The sequence below is a fragment of the Temnothorax longispinosus genome, chromosome 6, assembly GCF_030848805.1.
Source record: "Temnothorax longispinosus isolate EJ_2023e chromosome 6, Tlon_JGU_v1, whole genome shotgun sequence".
In the NCBI taxonomy this organism is placed as follows: Eukaryota; Metazoa; Arthropoda; class Insecta; order Hymenoptera; family Formicidae; genus Temnothorax; species Temnothorax longispinosus.
The window spans coordinates 9,531,406-9,550,205 of NC_092363.1; the positions used below are offsets into that span (position 1 = coordinate 9,531,406).

Below are 18,800 nucleotides of genomic sequence, written 5' to 3' on the forward strand. Positions count from 1 at the left end.
GATAGACCGGGGCCATTGCCTCGAACGAGTCCTTACCCACTCGGGGACGCCAGAGTGGTGACCTTACAATTGTCGTCCGCAGGGTGTCCGGATCGACAGTCCCAGGCTCGCAGCGTGCTTCTCTCGCTATCTCCGGCACGACAGTGAGGCGACGGTGGCTCGCCGGGATCGCGCCTGCGCAGTGGTGCGCCGCTCGTGGCGTGCGCCGATCCTAACGCTTTCCTCGGTGCCTGGCGCCTCTCCTCATTGCGGCGAGGCTCGAACTACGTCCGCTTCGCGCGGCCCCTTTAAAATACTGTCCGAGCCGCGACTCTTTTGGCCGGTGCGCCGGGGTAGAGGACTCGTTCTTTATCTCCGCCGAGTGTGTCTCGGCGGATTCCTCATTATCGATCGATCCATTTTAACAAGCTCACAGCATATATACGTACGTGTGCGATTTTGGATACACTTGCCTTCTTAAAGATCTCCTCGGCATCAGCTCCCTGCCGTCAATATATATTTCACTATCCCTATCTATCACGCGGCGATGGTCACGACTGTCACTATCTATTTCTAGGTTATAACTGACTTACGTTTACGCGAGCGTTACTTCTGTAGTAACTTACGATAATTCAATCGTTTACACGGAATAAATTATCGTAAGTTACCACAAAACCCCGTTTACGCGGAGGAATTATCGTAAGTAACTACAGAAGTAATGCTCGCGTAAACATAATATAACAGCGCGCTGAACCGGCTGAACGCACTATCTGCACTGAGCGTAGAACCCACGTACATACATGTACGTATGTTGCATGTCAATCTAACCTTTATACACAGAGAGGTTAGATTGACATGTAGACTGTGCGTGTGTCTTGCGTTTCGCGAACTGCGAATTTTATGTAGACCGGGCTTAAAAAAGTCATGGTGCAGTCTCGCTTCACGTGTACTTGGCGTGAGACACTACCGTAGTACCATGTCTTTTGATAATTTCATTTTGGCTCGTAACAGCTCGCGATAATCGAAACCATCGAGACGCTCGAAACTGGCGATCACTGGCGATACTAGCACCGCTAGTGTCAAAAAAGTGAAAAGGACACGCTACTAGCGCCGTGGCGAAAATAGCAAACGGAGAACGTGGACGTTTGTTAATTATAAAATTTAACATTTTAGACTTTGCGTTGCAATATCTCCGTTCGTAGGGCATGTAGCAAAAAAGTAAAAACACTTTTATTACATAATTCAAACCCAAGCTATCGATCAAGCCTACTTAGAACTTGATCTGTTCATTAGTTATCGAGATCTCAACATCTCAAGTACTCACAACTCGTCGCGTCGCGTAAATAAGTCACGGTCGGTCTCGCTCTGCACGTACTTGGCGCGAGAAACTACCGTGTCTCTTGATAATAAAGAGAAGGAATAACGAGTCTGAGACAACGCTTGTAAATAATTGCGCAGCGTTCATGTTTGATGAGATTCGATACGAGCACAACGGTGTGGAGATTGATCGCAACAGAAACGTTGGAATAACCAGTATCATCAAAAACTACGTATCGCTATCGTATGGCGATTATCAGATCATGCGGAATGCTGGATGGGACGTTACATCGAGAATACCGGAAGAATACTTCAACTTTTGCGTACCGCTCAAGATGTTGCTGGGCTTTTGCGAGGATTACAAACGCGTCGTTGTTAACGCTCGTCACAAATTAATTCTGATACGTGCGCGTAGCGACAACAATTGCATTGTAGAAAATCCGGCGACGGAGCCGGAAATCGAATTGTTTAAAGTACAGTGGCGAATGCCTCATGTTACGTTAAACGAGGTCAATAAACTGTCCTTGTTACAGGCCTTGGGAAGTGGGCGATATCTTAGTGTCAATTTTCGTTCGTGGGATATGTAGATGTACGAGTATCCCCTCTTGCAGAGCACGACCAAGCATTCGTGGGCTGTCAAGACTGCGACTCAGCTAGAGAAGCCGCGATACGTTATTTTTGCGCTGCAGACCGGTCGCAAGAATATCATGTCTCAAAATGTTAGCATATTCGATGACTGTAATTTGACCAATGTCAAGCTTTATCTAAACTCTGAATTTTATCCGTACGATGACTTGAACCTAGATTTTAGTAAGAATCGATACGGCCTTCTTTTTGATACTTATGCGCGTTTCCGTAAAACTTATTACGGATACAATTACTGTTATACGCTTTGCAGCGTGTATACATTCCTGACGGAAAGACCTTTTGTTGTCATCGATTGCTCGCGACAAAACGAGTTTGTCAAGGACGCCACCGTGGATGTGCGAATCAAGAGACACGGTAGTGTCTCGCGCCAAGTACACGCAAAGCGAGACCGCACCGTGACTCTTTTACGCGAACGCACGAGTTGCGAGTACCCGAGATTTCGAGATCTCAATAACGAGTGAACGGATCAAGTTTTAAGTAAGCTTGATCGATAGCTTGGGGTCGATTTATATAATGAAAATGTTTTTAGTTTTTCTCACGTGCCTTACGAGCGAAAATATTACGACGCAAAGTCTGAAATGTTAAATTTTACAATTAAGATACGTCGTCATCGTCGTCGCCATACGGTTGTTTTTGCATCGATAGATGGCGTTTTAAAGATACCCGAGTGTTTGAAAAGAGACAGCATATACGTACTACGTGTACGTCGTATGCGCTTAGTGCAGACAGTGCGTTCAGCGCTCTGTTACAATCAAAAATATATTTCTAGGTTTGCGTAAAAGAGTCCCGGTGCGGTCTCGCTTCGCGTGTACTTGGCGCGAGACACTACTGTGTCTCTTGATATTTGTATTCAGCAATTTCTAACATTTCCAAAAATAATTAAATGAAATGTGTTCTTCTCACACACAAAAAAGATTAGATTCTAAAAGGATTAATTAATATTTAATCTAACTAAGCATATTATAATAAAAATTATAATAGCAAAGTTTTTGGAAATGGTGGACAAACCAGTTTATATTTTTAATATAACATTAACATAATTATTTTTTAAATCACTTTTAACTGCAATAATTAAATTATTTATATTCAACTATTAACGATTTTTAAAATAAGTAATTTATCTAATTGTAAGTAGAGACTAACTATTAATTTTTAAATAAGTAGTAATTTATTTTTGACAAACTATTAATTATTTTAATAATAAAGAATTTATTTCTAGTATAATTATTAATTTGAAAAAAAAATTAATTTATTTTCATCTAAATATTAACTTTCACGAACTAGAAATTTTTCTCTGACAAATTACGAATTCTTTAAGTAATCTCTAATTTACTTTTAACTAAATATTATTAATTTTTATGCAATTAGTAATTTTTTGTAATTTATTCATTCAAAAATTTAATTTATTTTTATTGCTAATTTTGTGAATAATTAAATAATAAAAAATAAAAATTCTTTTGCCGATTTCTGCTTAATACTACAAAATCCGTGATATCAGTACAAAATTATTTTTTTCAAAAAAGGTAAAAAAAAAGGCGCCAAGTACACGCAATGTATTTTGTAAATTCAAAAATCTAACCCAAGTGGTAGTTTACTTTCTCTTTAACAAAATTATTATATCACAAAATTATGTTACCTAACTCAACCCAATTAACATGTATTTTAAAAAAAGATGTAAAATCTTTAAATTGCATCAATTGCAAAGAAAATATATATATTGCTTTGAAAAATAATTGTTGTGCAACTACTTTTAAAAAACAAAATCCAACTAGTACATATCTTTGCGTTCCCATTAAAGAATTTTTCTATTCCAACCCAACAAAAAAGTGTATTAGAGTGATGATTTCTGCCCAGTGCTCTGAATATCAACGTGAAGAAATTTAAGCAAGCGCGGGTAAACGGCGGGAGTAACTATGACTCTCTTAACTCAGGGTAACGAGTAGGTATCTTGGGCCACCATGTACCGAATACCTATTAAACGATCAGCTGATGCAACACATGGTAGTGAATGACGACACTTCACGACGGCGACTCGTCACACGTGAGCTAAGGCTCGACACGAGAACTGAGGGCGGCGGGATGCCCCACCCGGAATTCCGGGACCCTGCCGAAAAGGTGTTGGACTCTCAGGGGCTATGGCCAGTCGCTCACCGAGTCCCTGCGCCAGTCGCTCGTCACGCGGCTTAACGCCGACTCCCGGCACCGGCCGCCCTATCGGCTCTTCGCCAATCCTCGGCGCAAGTCGCCCAACTCCTGTGGCATCAACAACGCCGAAGAGAAAACGGCCATTCGAGGTTGGGACGTCGACGCCGGACTCGGGAAGATTCACGCCGAAGAATCAGAAGAAGTTCTGAGGGAACTCAAACTACGCAGAGAGAGTTTCAGAGCTCGGCTACGCAGACGTCGAAAGTGGATCTACAAGGAGCAGCAGACTGAGGACTTTCTCATCAGGAAACCGGAGGTCGTTACCAGGTCAACTCAAACGAAGCAACGAGGAGGCCGAGGACGTCGGACGTAGAAGATATAATTTAATGTTCAGCAAGAAATTAATTTAAATGTTGTAATGAATTAATAAAATAAAAATGTTAAAATAAATAATCACACAACAAAAAGAAAAAAAATCAAAATATCTTAGCGATTATTCAATCGGACGACGTTACGTTCAAACCAGTATCTCAAGATGCGGGTCGGTGGTTAGTATCAGATCAACTGGTACTAAATTTAAATATGAAGATTTTCGAACTGTAGAGAGAGAGATCATCTCCTTTGTGTGAATGCAGATAGTCAAATGACTAATGAACAGATAGAATTTATTCTCAAGCTGTTGACTGCACTATCGGCGGTCTTCTCCGCGCTGAGAGGGGAAAATGATACTTCAAAACAACAAGTTGCAAATTCCAGACGAGTTTGTAGGCAAATAGAAAAAAGTGTATTAGAAAGTTTGGAGGAAATAAAGAAAAACGTATGCTCGACATGCGTAGCCTCGAAACTTACGTATGCTCAGAAAGTCAAAGTTAAATCGCTAACAATTCCTCAAAGCGCGGTGAAGAGTCCGAGAAATGTGGTCACTGTCTTTCCTGCGGAAGGTGCGTCAGTGACTAGCTGTGATCAGACGAAGGAGAAAGTCATGAGTAGCCTTAAACCTGTAACAGAAAGGTTAAAAATTAGAAATTTAAGAAAAATAAAAAACAATGGTGTTATTAGAAACTGAGACCAAAGAGGATCTTGAATTAATTCTTAAAAGTAAAATGTTGGAGGAGGCAGGTCTAATGGCTGATGATCGCATATCGACCGAGAGCAAGCGGGCCGAGGGCAGCCTAACGGCCGATCTATGACAATCTATGACGAAATGACTACGCGATATAATCCGGGCGACGGCTTCCGGGTTCTCCTCGCTGTCTCGCAGCGACTTTCGTGCCGCACTTGCACTGTACCAAATATATCGTTATTAAAGTTTAGTAAAGTTTATTCCGCGAGTGTTTATTTGACAAATGCCTCAACTAACAATACAACAACTGGCCTACCTAATAAGAAGTTACCCAGAATAATTGTCTATGATGTTCCGAGAGACTTTGATGAAGGCTCGCTTGCCGAGGCTATACACATCCAAAACGCCGAACATATGGAAAAGTCAAAGTTTGATAAGGAATTCAAGCTGGTTTTTAAGACTGGGGATAAAGGGAAAGATGTGGTAAATTGGGTAGCTGAGGTCGAACCCAGTTAAGAAGACTCCTGGTTTCCAGGGGTCGCGTCTTTGTCGGCTGGAGATTCTGCAACATACAGGATTATATAAGCCTCACAAGATGCTATAGATGTCAATCTTTTGGCCACGTTGCTAAGCATTGTAAGGCGTTGTGCGACACTTGCGGGCACTGTGGCGAAGATGGTCATGGCTTCGGAGATTGTCCAAACAGAGACAAGAAAGAGATTTGTGTACATTGTAAACGTATTAAGAAGCCGGACGGGCATTCTTCCAGGGCAAAGAGCTGCCCAGTGTACAAAATGGCCTTGGAGCAGCAGATAAATAAAATAAATTATGACGAATAATTACAACCATGACAGAGAGCGAGTCTCGCTTAGGATCGGACAGATAAACACAGCCGGGTCCAAAATTGCAGCTGACGAAGTCAGAAGTCTAATAACTGAAAAGCATATTGATCTCCTACTTTTGCAAGAGCCGTACTGCTGTGAGCGGAAAATCTGTGGTTTTGCTCTTAAAGCTAAAACTGTGGAGGATTGTGGTCGAGTGCCGTGGACCAATATAACAAAAATACAGGCGGGAATTGTTGTCGAAAATGTAGGACTCACGATAACAAAACTAAAACAGTTTTGTAACACGCACTTTACGTGTATACAGGTTAGCACGGTTATTGACGAGGTGTATTTGATAAGCGTTTATTGCCAGTTCTGTGATAGCATTGAACCGTACATCAATCATTTCAGTAAGATAATCGTTGCCCTGCGGAGCAAAAAGGTGATTATCGGAATGGATGCAAATGCCAACTCTCCGCTTTGGAATAGCGAATGTTTAGATTCCAAAGGTGAGGAACTGGAGAATTTTGTTCTGCAGCAGAACTTAGCAATACTTAACGAGGCAAATCAACCTCTTACTTTTCAGAACATTCCCGGCAGTTCTAATATAAACATTACACTCGCCACTGCGGGATGTGTACAGCGTATTAAAAGTTGGCGAGTCAGAGATGATTGGTTGGCTAGTGGCGACCATAATATGATCACGTTTGAACTGGTGATGGGTGCGCCAGCTATAACCTTACAAGAAACGCCTCGGTTTTATATTGCAAAAGCGAATTGGGACATTTTTGACAAAACATTAAAGGAAAGTGCACGGACCAGGGATCTTGACCTAGAAGGGGACTCAGTGGATGGTGCGGTTCTTGCGCTAGAGAGGAGTATTGTTGATGTGTGTAATGTCGCCATGCCAAAAAAGAGATATTATGTCAGGTCTGTTCCTTGGCGGACTGATTCTGCTTCGCAGGGAAATAAATAAAGCTAGGAAAAAGTTTCAAAAATGTAAAAATGAAACTGTAAAAATCAGGTTTCGGGAGGCATACCAAGAAATCAAAAGAGAATATCAAAATTGGATTTTTAAGGCCAAGCAGGTCAGCTGGAAGGATTTCGTAATAAAACCCGCAAGAAACAACCCTTGGGGCCTAATATATAAACTACAAACGGATAATATCAAGGTGGAGGAAGCAATTAACACAATTGAACATGGGAGGTCGTCGACAGTGGGCTGGAGGAGTTCGCGAGAGTTTCTCTTGCAGGCATTAGTTTCCGACGATGATAGCCATACCAATAGTGAATGGCAACAGCAAATGAGGCTTTCCGTAATGTCGCCTCCGGCCACTGAAGACGATCCGCCCTTTTCTTACGATGAAATCCTTTCAGCTGCAAGAAAAACAAAAAATCGGAAGGCTCCAGGGATAGACAACATTGACCCGGAAGTGGCTAAGAGAGCCGTAAAGGTTGTGGGGAATTCCATTACAAATATCTTCAATAAATGTCTTGAACTTGGTGTGTTTCCCAAAAGATGGAAGCAGGGTGTCGTTCAGGTTCTCCTCAAGGGACAGGATAAGGATCCTCAATCCGTCAAATTATATAGACCCGTCTGTCTTTTGCCAGTCATAAGTAAGATCCTGGAAAGAGTTATGGTTGAAAGACTAAAAGATATATTTAATCACCAAGAACTTTGCTCTGGAAGGCAGTACGGTTTTAAAACAGGGAAAAGCACTGAAGATGCTATAGTCAAGTTAAGAGAGTTATCAGAGGAAGCAACAGAAAAGTATGTACTTGCCATTCTGTTTGACATCTCTGGGGCATTTGATAATGTTTGGTGACTTCTGGTTCTGGACAATCTCAAAAAGCGAAATTGTCCGTGAAATATTTATTTACTGATACAGGACTACCTGTATAAGAGATACGTCAGAATTGTCGAACGTGCTGGGGAGGTAGGCAAGTCTGTCACAAAGGGGTGCCCGCAGGAGCCAGTACTCGGACCTTACCTTTGGAATCTCATATTTGACTATCTGATTAATCTCATTCGTACTTGGGGCTTTGAGCCCATAACATATGCTGACGATTTGATTGTCATAATTAAAAGGCACTCTAGATTGGACCTACAGCAAAAAGCACAAGTGTTGTTGATAAGATAGTAGAGTGGTGTCTAAAGCAAAAATTGCAATTCTCGCCGACAAAGACAAAAATGATTTTGGTAAAGAGATTTTTGGATGTGCGAAGACCTCCTACGATTTAGATGAACGGCCGCAGTCTGAGTTTCTCGGAAAAAATCAGGTACCTAGAAGTCCACTTTGGTCCGAGACTAAATATAGGGCCCCACGTTTCCTCCGTGTGTTCAAAGAGTAAGAAGTTATTTTATAAGCTAACCCGGGTTGCTAAGGCAAACTGGGGTATCAGATATAATGAATTTTTGATTATCTACAAAGGCGTATTTGTTTCAATAGTTACTTACGCCGCTGCGGGATGGGCAGATAAATTAAATGCTCAGCATAAAAGAAAATTGCTGTCTACGCAACGACAAGCGCTAATTTACATTACTAAGGCTTACAGAACGGTCTCAGATGACGCGTTACCGTTTTAACCGGTTGTCCTCCGATCGATTTCCTTCTGTCCGAGAAGATAGCAGCTTTTAAACTAAAAAATAGGAGACAAATTAGCTACGGCGATCTAAACTGCAACTGTAGTATGGACATTGATATGGAAGATGTGTTTGATAAAATTAAGCAACAAACAGTGTCATTGTGGCAACATAGATGGGATACATCCACAAAGGCTCGGTTGACGTATGAGTTCATGCAAAGGATATCAGGCAGACTACTTGCTGGTTGGTTCTCTTTTAATTATTACATTGTACAGATGTTGACTGGACATGGAAATTTTAATTCTAAACTGCATCATTTCAAGTTGACCAATACATCAGATTGCAAATGTGGCGCTGTCGATACAGTTCAGCATCTGATTTTTACGTGTCCAGATTACGAAGACATCAGAGAGTCACTTCGAGCCCACGTGAGTAAAAACTCGCGTTGGCTCTGTGAGCTAACTGACCTCTTAAGCGAAGATAACTTCAGAACGTTTACAAAATTTTCCGTAGAAGCACTTAAAAGAAAGAAAGGATCCTAAGAAATTAATCCTCCACAGAAATACATGTGATTTGTAAGTGTATGGAAATGTGTGTGAGTCCGGGTGGATCTTCACGGGTACTGTTTCGACAGTATGATTCCACTTGGGCGGTGCTACACCAAACCGACTGTCTTCGATTGCGGCGGTTGGCGGGCGAGAAATTCCCGGCTTGCTGGGCATCGTAGCCGAGAGCAGTCCTCGTAAGAGACCGAGCACTGCTGACGACCCCACCTTCTTGCGGTCCTCGCTAGAAACGCCGGGCGGCAGGTGCGATTACGTTGCGCCTGTCGCTACGGCGGCTAAGAGGGTCATCTCCCCTCGGGACAATCTACCTCGTTTGATGACTCCCGCACGGAACTTGTCCTGCGCGAGAAGAGAACGAGGGTTTTTCCAAGTCCATTGCGACTAAAGACCAGTGCGCAGCGTTTCTCCTCGTGGTGGTAAAACTGGAGCAGTATTAAATTATTCTGTACCTTTCATCAGTGGGTAATAGAGTTAGAATCTAGGAACCACAGCGCGCGGAAATTTTCGCCATAGGCGCAACTTTATATTTCACTGTCCCTATCTATTATCTAGCGAAACCACTGCCAAGGGAACGGGCTTGGAAAAATTAGCGGGGAAAGAAGACCCTGTTGAGCCTGACTCTAGTCTGGCACAACCCAAGTGGTAATAGTTTCTTAATTCTCCTTATGTTTGGAGCTCACGTGTATATAGTTGCTGCGTGTACATATCGCGTGTACAGTCGCTAAGTTGATTGTTTGATGTTCGCGTTACCTATTGGTTAATAAGTTGCGTTTCGTATCATTAGACAAACATTGTTGAAGCGTTGCCGTCGGCAACCTGAAATTCGCGTTTAGTGACTCGCGCGGAACGTTGGCGGATCGCGATCGTTAGCATGTCAATATTTCGCGCGACTCACCCGACTCGTGCTGCCCGCCCGCGGGTGGCCCACCCAATTACTGGAGCTATTGGTACTCGCTCGCGCCGCAATTTGCAGGTGCGCGAGCCGGAAGAGTGCCGGAGCACTCATCGCTAAGTCGTCAGAGAGAACACACCAGCCTCTAAGACACTCTCATTTCGGAGGTGATCGAGTCCACACTCAGATTTTCGGCACCGGAGAATACCAGCGGAAACTAATCAATCACATTACAGACCTAATCGCGCGCCCTTCCCTACGCGTGATGTCTCTCGCCCGTTCGTCGCATAGGCACGTTTCGCGGCAAAATATTCGTGTAATTGTAGTTTCGTTTGGACGAGGTCGAGTCCCTACACACTCACCCGTCATCATGCACCGTTGAGTCACCGCACACTCACGGTGTTTCTCACTACCGCCGTCTTGGCGTAGCACCATTGTTCTCCCGCTATCACGGAGGGCTTCGGGTGTCGCCAAACGGCCGGACCTCATTCGGAGGTCATAGACTCCCGCCGTCTTGGCGTCTCACTATTGTTCCTCCCGCTATCACGGAGGGCTTAGGGTGTCGCCAAACGGCCGGACCTCATTCGGAGGTCACAACTTGCCACGCGGGATGTCTCTCGTCCGTTCGTCGCATGGGCACGTTCGCGGCGAAGATATTCCGCGTAATCGTAGCTCGTTTGAACGAGGGCGAGTCCCTACACCCTCGCCCTGTTATTGTGCACCGTCGAGTCATCACACACTCACGGTGTCCGTGGACACCGCCGTCTTGGTGTGTCACCACTCGGGTGACGCCGAACGGTAGGACCTCATTACCGCCGTCTTGGCGCGTCACCATTCGGGTGTCGCCAAACGGCCGGACGTCACTCGGAGGTCATAACCGTCGAGTCACTACATACTTACGGTATCTTTGGATATCTCCGTCTTGGCGTATCACCATGGTTCCTCCCGCTATCACGGAGGGCTCCGGGTGTCGCCAAACGGCCGGACCTCACTCGGAGGTCATAAACTACCCCCGTCTTGGCGTAGCACTATCGTTCCTCCCGCTATCACGGAGGGCTTCGGGTGTCGCCAAACAGCCAGACCTCATTCGGAGGTCGTAAATGAGTGTCGCTCACGCGCGCGCCACTATCTCGATTCGTTTGACAAAACCCCTTATCGCGATCATTCGGGTCGCTTCATTGTCTTGTATCCATTTGTATTAAACCCTCCTATTTTCGTGGATTCTCGGCCGATAGCCGTTAATAGATTGCGCGCACTCGAGCGCCGATTCAAGTCAAACGTAGAATTTTGTGGAATTTCGTAATAGTTATAATGCATTCACGCGGGATTGTTTCGATGGTGGTCATATGGAGATGGCAAACGAGCCCCTCCCTCGGACGATCGCGTCTTTACCACACCGATGGAAGACCTTCGTCGTAATCGCGTTGCTCGGATATCGTCGCGCCCGATCCGCCTAACTCCATAGATTCATTGTTAGATAGATTTCGTCGTTAGATAAGAATTATAGAATAGTAGCGTATCTCCTAAGATTTACTAGTCGATTCGGGGCCAAGCCGGTGCCCGCGACCTTGGCCGTGGATCAACTCGAAGCGCATTCGGCGTTATTAGTTATAGTAAAACTCGTACAATCGGAATCCTTTCGCGAAGAGATCGATTGAATTAGAAACGGGAAGAGACCACCCAAGCCTCTTCTCAAACTCTTCTTTTCTGGGCCCAACGGGTATTTTCAGGGTGGGCGGCAGGCTTATCTACTCGGGATTGACCTTCGAGGCCAAACACCCTGTGTTATATATATATAAATCCTTAAACTCCATTAGGAACATAGGGCCTTCACGAAGCTGCGCCACCGTGTCCTATTGGAAGCCAAGTGTTTTATTTGGTTCCAGGAATAATTTTGTCCTTCGGCTTCACTCAGCACAGTCCTTCTCCAATTTTTCTTGGGTCGTCCACGACTCCTTGTTCCCTGAGGATTCCATTCCAAGGAGTGCCTGTTTATATCGCTAACAGGCTTACGTAGCGTGTGGCCAATCCATTTCCACTTCCTTTTCCTAATTTCCCGTTCCAATTCAGGCTGGTTTGCGCGGATGTAGAGCTCTCTATTTGATATTGTTCGCGGCCAAAATATGCACAAAATACGTCGCAGACATCTATTTACAAACGTTTGCAGGGACCTTGTTATGCTGGCAGTAATCTTCCATGTTTCGCATCCGTAAAGCAGCACCGACTTCACATTTGAGTTGAATATGCGAAGCTTTGTGCCAATCGGGTACACGGAGGAAGCCCATACGTTTCCGAGAACCAAGAACTTGACGAGCCTTTTTGATTCTGTTGGCTACATCAGACTTGGCTCCACCTGTGCGCGTCACCACACTGCCAAGATAGCAGAATTCGTCAACCTTTTCAATCGTCTCTCCCCCGAGCACAAAGCTCGTTCGAACCTTAGTGCCCAGACGCATACTCTTGGTTTTACGAATATTAATACGCAGTCCTGCCTCCAATGCCAGGTCAGCAAACTCGCTCAGCTTATCCTGCATGTCCCGAAACGTATAAGCCAGAAGACAGATGTCATCTGCGTAGTCTAAATCTTCCAAACGTTTCTAAAAGCTCCAGAGGACCCCTCTGGGTGCCCTCTCTAAACTCTTCAGGATGTGATCAACAACGAGAATGAATAAGGAGGGCGATAGTACATCCCTGCTTTACACCCGCATTTATCGCCATGCTCTCTCCAAGCACCCCACCATGAGCCACGCAGGATGAAGCATCCCTGTAAAATGCCTTAATAACTCTTACTATTTTGTCGGGCACCCCGTAATCCTTTAAAACTTTTCACAAGAATGCGTGATTTAAGATGTCGAATGCTCTTGTGAAGTCGACAAACACCAGATACAATGGCGAGTTCCACTCCTGCGACTGCTCAACCAGTATGCGCAAGGTGTTGATTTGGTCTATGCATGACTTATTTGGTCGGAAGCCCGCTTGCTCCCCACGCAGATGCGGCTCTAGAGCTGTAAATACTCTTTTAAAGATAATGAACGCCATAAGCTTATTTATCGACGTAAGCAATGTTATTCCTCTCCAGTTATCACAGAGACTAAGGCTGCCCTTCTTTGGGAATTTTATAATTATACCCTTCTTCCAGTCCGAGGGCAGCTCTTCTTGGTTCCATGCCATTGCTACAATGGGTTGCAGAAGTTTCGCAGTGGTTGAACTGTCCGCAGAGAAGAACTCGGGTGGAACCCCATCTACTCCTGGAGCTTTACCACCTTTGAGACTTTGGATGGCAGTCTTGATCTCCGCAGATGAAGGAGGATCAATTTTGATCTTTAATTCGCCACCTTCAGGTGCTCTTGCATCATTATCCATCTGATTTTCTGTTTGCTCTGCTGTGGGGGCCGCAGCCTGGACAAGAACTTCTGTAAAATATTCTGTCTAGAGTTCCAGCTGGTCGTTCTTAGATGTTAGGAGAGCTCCATCTTTCGCTTTTAGCGGAGGAGAGTTAGCAAATCTCCTTCCAGACAGCTTTTTAGTTATGTGATAAAGTAACTTTGTGTTGTTGCTCTCAGCTGCTTGTTGCGCTAGGGCCGCCAGGTTGTTAATCCACGCCCGTTTGTCCCTTCTCACGCTTCTCTTAACCTTCTTGTTTAATTGCGCGTGCTTCTTTCCAAGATCAATTCTCTCTCCTAGTGACTGCGCTGTATTGAGTAGGGCTTTAACAGACTTTCTCTCATCTATTATGTTCCACGACTCTTGGGAAATCCACTCCTCTCTAGAGTTTCGTCTATAGCCCACAGCTGCTTCACCTGCGCTGATAAATGCGATCTTTAGTAGCTTCCAGCTGTCATCAAGATCTCTTGGGGCGGTATGCTGCGTTTCATATGTCAACGCAATTAGGCTTTGCACAAAGTTCCTTTTGACCTCCTTTTGCTTCAGGCTATCCACCAGGAATCTTCTTGGCGCCTTACTAGTAAGTTTGGGTTTGATTGCAGCAAGCTTGACTCTGACAACGCCTACCACAAGGTGATGGTCGCTTGCCATATCTGCACCACGCCGGACTTTTACGTCTAAGAGGGATCTTCTCCATTTCCTGCTTACCATTATGTGGTCGATCTGGTTCTGTGTGCGTTGGTCTGGCGACGTCCAAGTATTCTTATGTATTTCCCGGTGAGGAAACACAGTTCCGCCAATAACAAAATCAAAACTCGCACACGCTTCTATTAGTTAGTCGTTCGCCGTTGTCGTTCCTGCTGCCCGTGCCATGTCGCCCCATCACCAGTTCCAAGCCTGCGTTGTCTGCACCTACCTTTGCATTTAGGTCTCCCATAACTATGCAGGTCCGCCTTTCTAATTCTGCGTAGACATCCGTAAAGTGTGTCGTAAAAATTATCTTTGTCTTCAGGCTCTGCTACTTCCGTTGGGGCATAACACTGAACAATGGATACGTTCCGTGCTCGACCTCTAAGACGGGCTAGGATGATGCGGTCAGAGATCGGCCGCCACTCGATGAGGCTCTTCCTCATATTCCCGCTCAGTATTATCCCAACACCACCAGATCTGGGTTCGCCACTTGGCTTACCAGAGTATATAAATAATCTAGCATCGTTAGTCGTTATTTCACCGCTATCTGGCCACCTTGTCTCGCACAGTCCTAAGATATCCAGCCTATAGGTCTCTATTTCCCTGCAAACCTGAGCCAAGCGGGAGGCCTCCAGCAAAGTTCAAATGTTCCATGTTCTAAATCTAGTCCGAGTTTTCATTCTAAAGGTCGTCAACTGTTGTTCCGTCCGGCTATCCTTCGTGTTGGTTTCTGTAATAGGTGTAGGTTTAAGATGAGCGGGTTATTAGCCCACTGCACCCGATCTCGCTGGCGGGGCTGCCACCTTACACTGGCTGAGAACAGCAGGTTTTCTGTCAGGGTTTTCCTTCCCTTAGTCGAAATGGTCCCGTTTTAAGGCGCCGGACACTCGCCTTCACCCTCCTCCGTTAGCTACAGCCAGGCTGCACCCAGGGGCACGCGACATTCACTAGGTGGAGTGTGAAGTCTTCGTGGACGTGGAGGTAGGATTTGCTGGTATTGCCAAAACAGCTCGAGCATTACTCCACATTTATTATGCATATTCGACATCTGCAAACCACGTAGAGACTCTATACCAACCTTGACCCCCCAAACACCCTGTGTTAATACCGAATAAAGACCGACTTATCGAACTTGTTATGGAACAGGTACACCGTACAGTCACACCCAGATAGACGCACGCTCCAGTAGTTGCTCGCCCATCAGTTGGATAATCGGAGGGCATCGCGCGATCCGACGCGTCCTCGCCGGTTGATATCAACGTTTCGATTAGCGGTGTAGATTTCGCGAGACCGTTCTCGATAGTTCCTCGTCGGGCTCGTGGAGTCCCCTCCTTCAAGGCTTATGTATGCCTCTCCGTCTGGGTGAGTCGTTTGGGTCGATGGCAGCTGGTACGGTGGACCGCGGCCAATCACCTCGACGTGGGATTTTTGGTGCTTATCAAAGATGATAACGCGTCCCCCTTGCGCTGGAAACGCGGCCGTGTGGAAGCGCTACATTTGGGTAGCGATGGCGTCCCGCGTGTCGCCACGGTCCGGGTGGCGGACGGCTCGATCTTGCGCTCCTTGGTAAAATTGTGTCCCTTGCCGATGGGCACACTATCACGGGCCACGGATTTGGAGTAGTAAAATACAATTAAAATTATTGTATTTTGGTGGGCGGTATGTTTGGAGCTCACGTGTATATAGTTGCTGCGTGTACATATTAGTCGCTAGTGACTCGCGCGGAACGTTGGCGAATCGCGATCGTTAGCATGTCAATATTTCGCGCGACTCATCCGACTCATCTCGCCCGCGGATGGCCCACCCAATTACTGGAGCTATTGGTACTCGCTCGCGCCGCAATTCGCAGGTGCGCGAGCCGGAAGAGTGCCGGAGCACTCATCACTAAGTCGTCAGAGAGGACATACCAGCCTCTAAGACACTCTCATTTTGGAGGTGATCGAGTCCACACTCACATTTTCGGACATCACCGAGTCTACTCGCTTATTAACGTGCCTTGCTTGCTTGTCTCGTCTGCCTGCACATCTTGCTTGCCTCGCCTGCCTGCACTGTCTTGTTTGCCTGCCTTTTGCCTGCCTGCTTGCCTTCCCGCAATCACGGACGACTCGCTGCGAGACGGAAGGACGAGAACGACGAGAGAGCACCACCCGAGAGGGCACCGGGCAACGAACGGTGAGTCGCTTGTTTTCACTTGTTTTCGTTTTGCATTACGTTACATATCGCGAGGGGCTCGCCCTTCTGGTCCTTCGAAAACCAGCATTTAGACCAATTCGCGAATCCGGGGACAGTCTTACACCCCCCCGAGCACCTTAACAAAATTATAATATTACAAAGAATCATTTTAATCACAAAGAATTTAAGAGGTAACAGTACAAAATAAAAATATTTAATTAAAATAAAATAAATAAATTTTTGTATTTTTGTAAAATAAATAAATAAAACGTGACGATTAATCCGACAAAAACTAATGGTCGAATTGTCACGACATTGCCAAATCGCAATGTCGGCAAATATTCCGATATAAGAGAGATAGATGTACCACGATAAGATATAATACAGATCACTCTTTCGTTGCATCATGATCGTGCCAACGTTTGTCGATCTGTAAGGATTCATCGTTAGGATGAGATTTGTCGTAAAGGAGGTAGCGGTACTGAGAAACGGGACAGTTCTGGCGCATTACATCTTTACATGCCCCATGCCGTGGAATCTTCTCACAAAATCCGACAAGTCATGTGCTTCCTGGTTGATTGCAAATCACCATGGATTACCATGGGATGACGGAAACGTGCCGTACAGGATAATAAAACGCCTAATTACGTCAGCCGTGCTTGGTACAGAAGAGAATGACGAGACGCTGGCTCTCGTGTATGTCAAGGGATGCCAGAAACAAAAATGGCTGGTGGATCTGCTTGAAAATTATGCAAGAGAAAACCTGATCATCGAGACTTTGGTTGCGGATATCGAATCTTTAAATAATCTAGATGTTACTAACACTATACGATGCGGAAAACATGTTAAAAATTGCGCATTACAAAATGTATTAAAATTATTTAACTGATGGTCGCGACGCCAGAAAGAATTGCGATCTTTTTAAGAAATAAATTATATAGATATTTTTACAATGCTTTATTTTCTTTTTCTCCTTTCCCATTAGTTGTTAGTAGTTGATACATGTTCAAAAGATGTTAGCGTGCTTTTTAACGTTGTCCCAGTGCCTCCTCCTCTCTCCTAATTTCCCCCACCACATCATAATTTTGAAGCAGCGCTGACATTGGCGCTTGAAATTTCGAGACTTCCCCACTTCCCTCTCTCTCTCTTACGTGTAGAGGGAAAAGTTTCCGAGAAAAGTTATCTCATACTGTAAACACCTAGAAAAATCTAGAGCTTTCTAATTTTTCATCTGCGCGCGCCATCCAATTTTTTCTAAAATGTTGCAAACGAAGTTAACGTTTTAACTAGTGTTACGAAGTCAAAGTCATTCGAGTCTTATCGTTCGAAGCGACAACTTCGTCAGTAAAAAAGTATACCTCTTACGGAAAAATAAGAACAATGGCTAGTTACACTAAAGACGTTAATAATTCTAAGAAGAGGATGTTTACTCGCGATATTCCCGATAAGGGACGCGATTTCGAGGGAAGAAACGAGCAATTTCATATGCTGCTATCGACAACATATGGACTCAACAGCTACCGTACAAAGAGAATTCATGTGGGTTTGCATGTAACAAACGAGGGAGTTTTCGTGCTGATGGCCAAATTAACCGGCAACTATGCTGACGGCGTTTATTTCGACGAGAAATCGTGGCAGTAGTTTCAAGAGAACATGGGACTCGTGAACGAATATTTAAATGGAGAAACCAAATTTATGCCAAACTCTATCTCCATTAACAATATCTCCGTCTATTTTACCTCAGCCTACGGAGCAAGATCTATATTGATGGCGTACATGGAAAACGAGGAGAATGCTTCCACCAGGTCGGGTCAAGAAGAGAAACAGACGAGAAGAATTGTTCACCAGCAAAGAAACAAAAAACATATTCAGTGGAAATTGTGATGCAGAAGCCTACATTTTTCGGATTGAAAAATATTGCGAAATGCATCGATGCGCATTTATCACATTTAAAATCAGTGGCTAATAATGTTAACAATTGTGTGCGTTATCTTATTAAAGAAATATAGTTAAATCTTCCTAAAAGTTATATAGATGAAGATATTGTGAAATTAATTCTCAGAGGAAATTACAACGACATCGAGCGTAATGTACGTATGCAAATAACCGATTTAACTTTCCTCGATATATATTTTAATATAGTATTTTTAGCACTTATTTTGCTGCGTTTTACCGAAATCCGCCGTATAATTTTGTCGAATCGCGGATTGTAAATTTTATAACATTATTGTTTGAACAATTTATCTACAGCTTTACTTCATAAGCGACTAAATTGTATTTTTTCGTATGAAGAATTTGTAGAAATCAACATTTTTTGTAACTTCTACTTTTATCTAGTTTTCTTCAATCCTCACGTTCCCCTTAACAAATTCCTTTTTTATTTTTTCAGGATTAGTCAAAGTCTATCTCGTAAATATTTCGAATACGTTCAATGATAAAAACTTTTATCTAAAATGGAATAATCTTGTTACGGCACGTACGAACTTGTCCGTTTCTGTTTTCCACCCTCATTTTCCCAGGAAATAAGTCTCAC

General features: G+C 44.3%; 1 protein-coding gene and 1 pseudogene across 1 annotated transcript; one reads left to right on the top strand and one right to left on the bottom strand.

The window, feature by feature from the left end:
* Positions 1–13,450: 13,450 nt before the first annotated feature.
* On the bottom strand, positions 13,451–14,056 carry LOC139814890 (uncharacterized). The gene has a single exon (XM_071781417.1). The coding sequence runs from the start codon at positions 14,054–14,056 to the stop codon at positions 13,451–13,453; it is 606 nt and encodes a 201-aa protein (XP_071637518.1).
* Positions 14,057–17,647: 3,591 nt separating this feature from the next.
* Positions 17,648–18,544, top strand: LOC139814891 (uncharacterized; annotated as a pseudogene).
* The last annotated feature ends 256 nt before the right edge of the window (positions 18,545–18,800 follow it).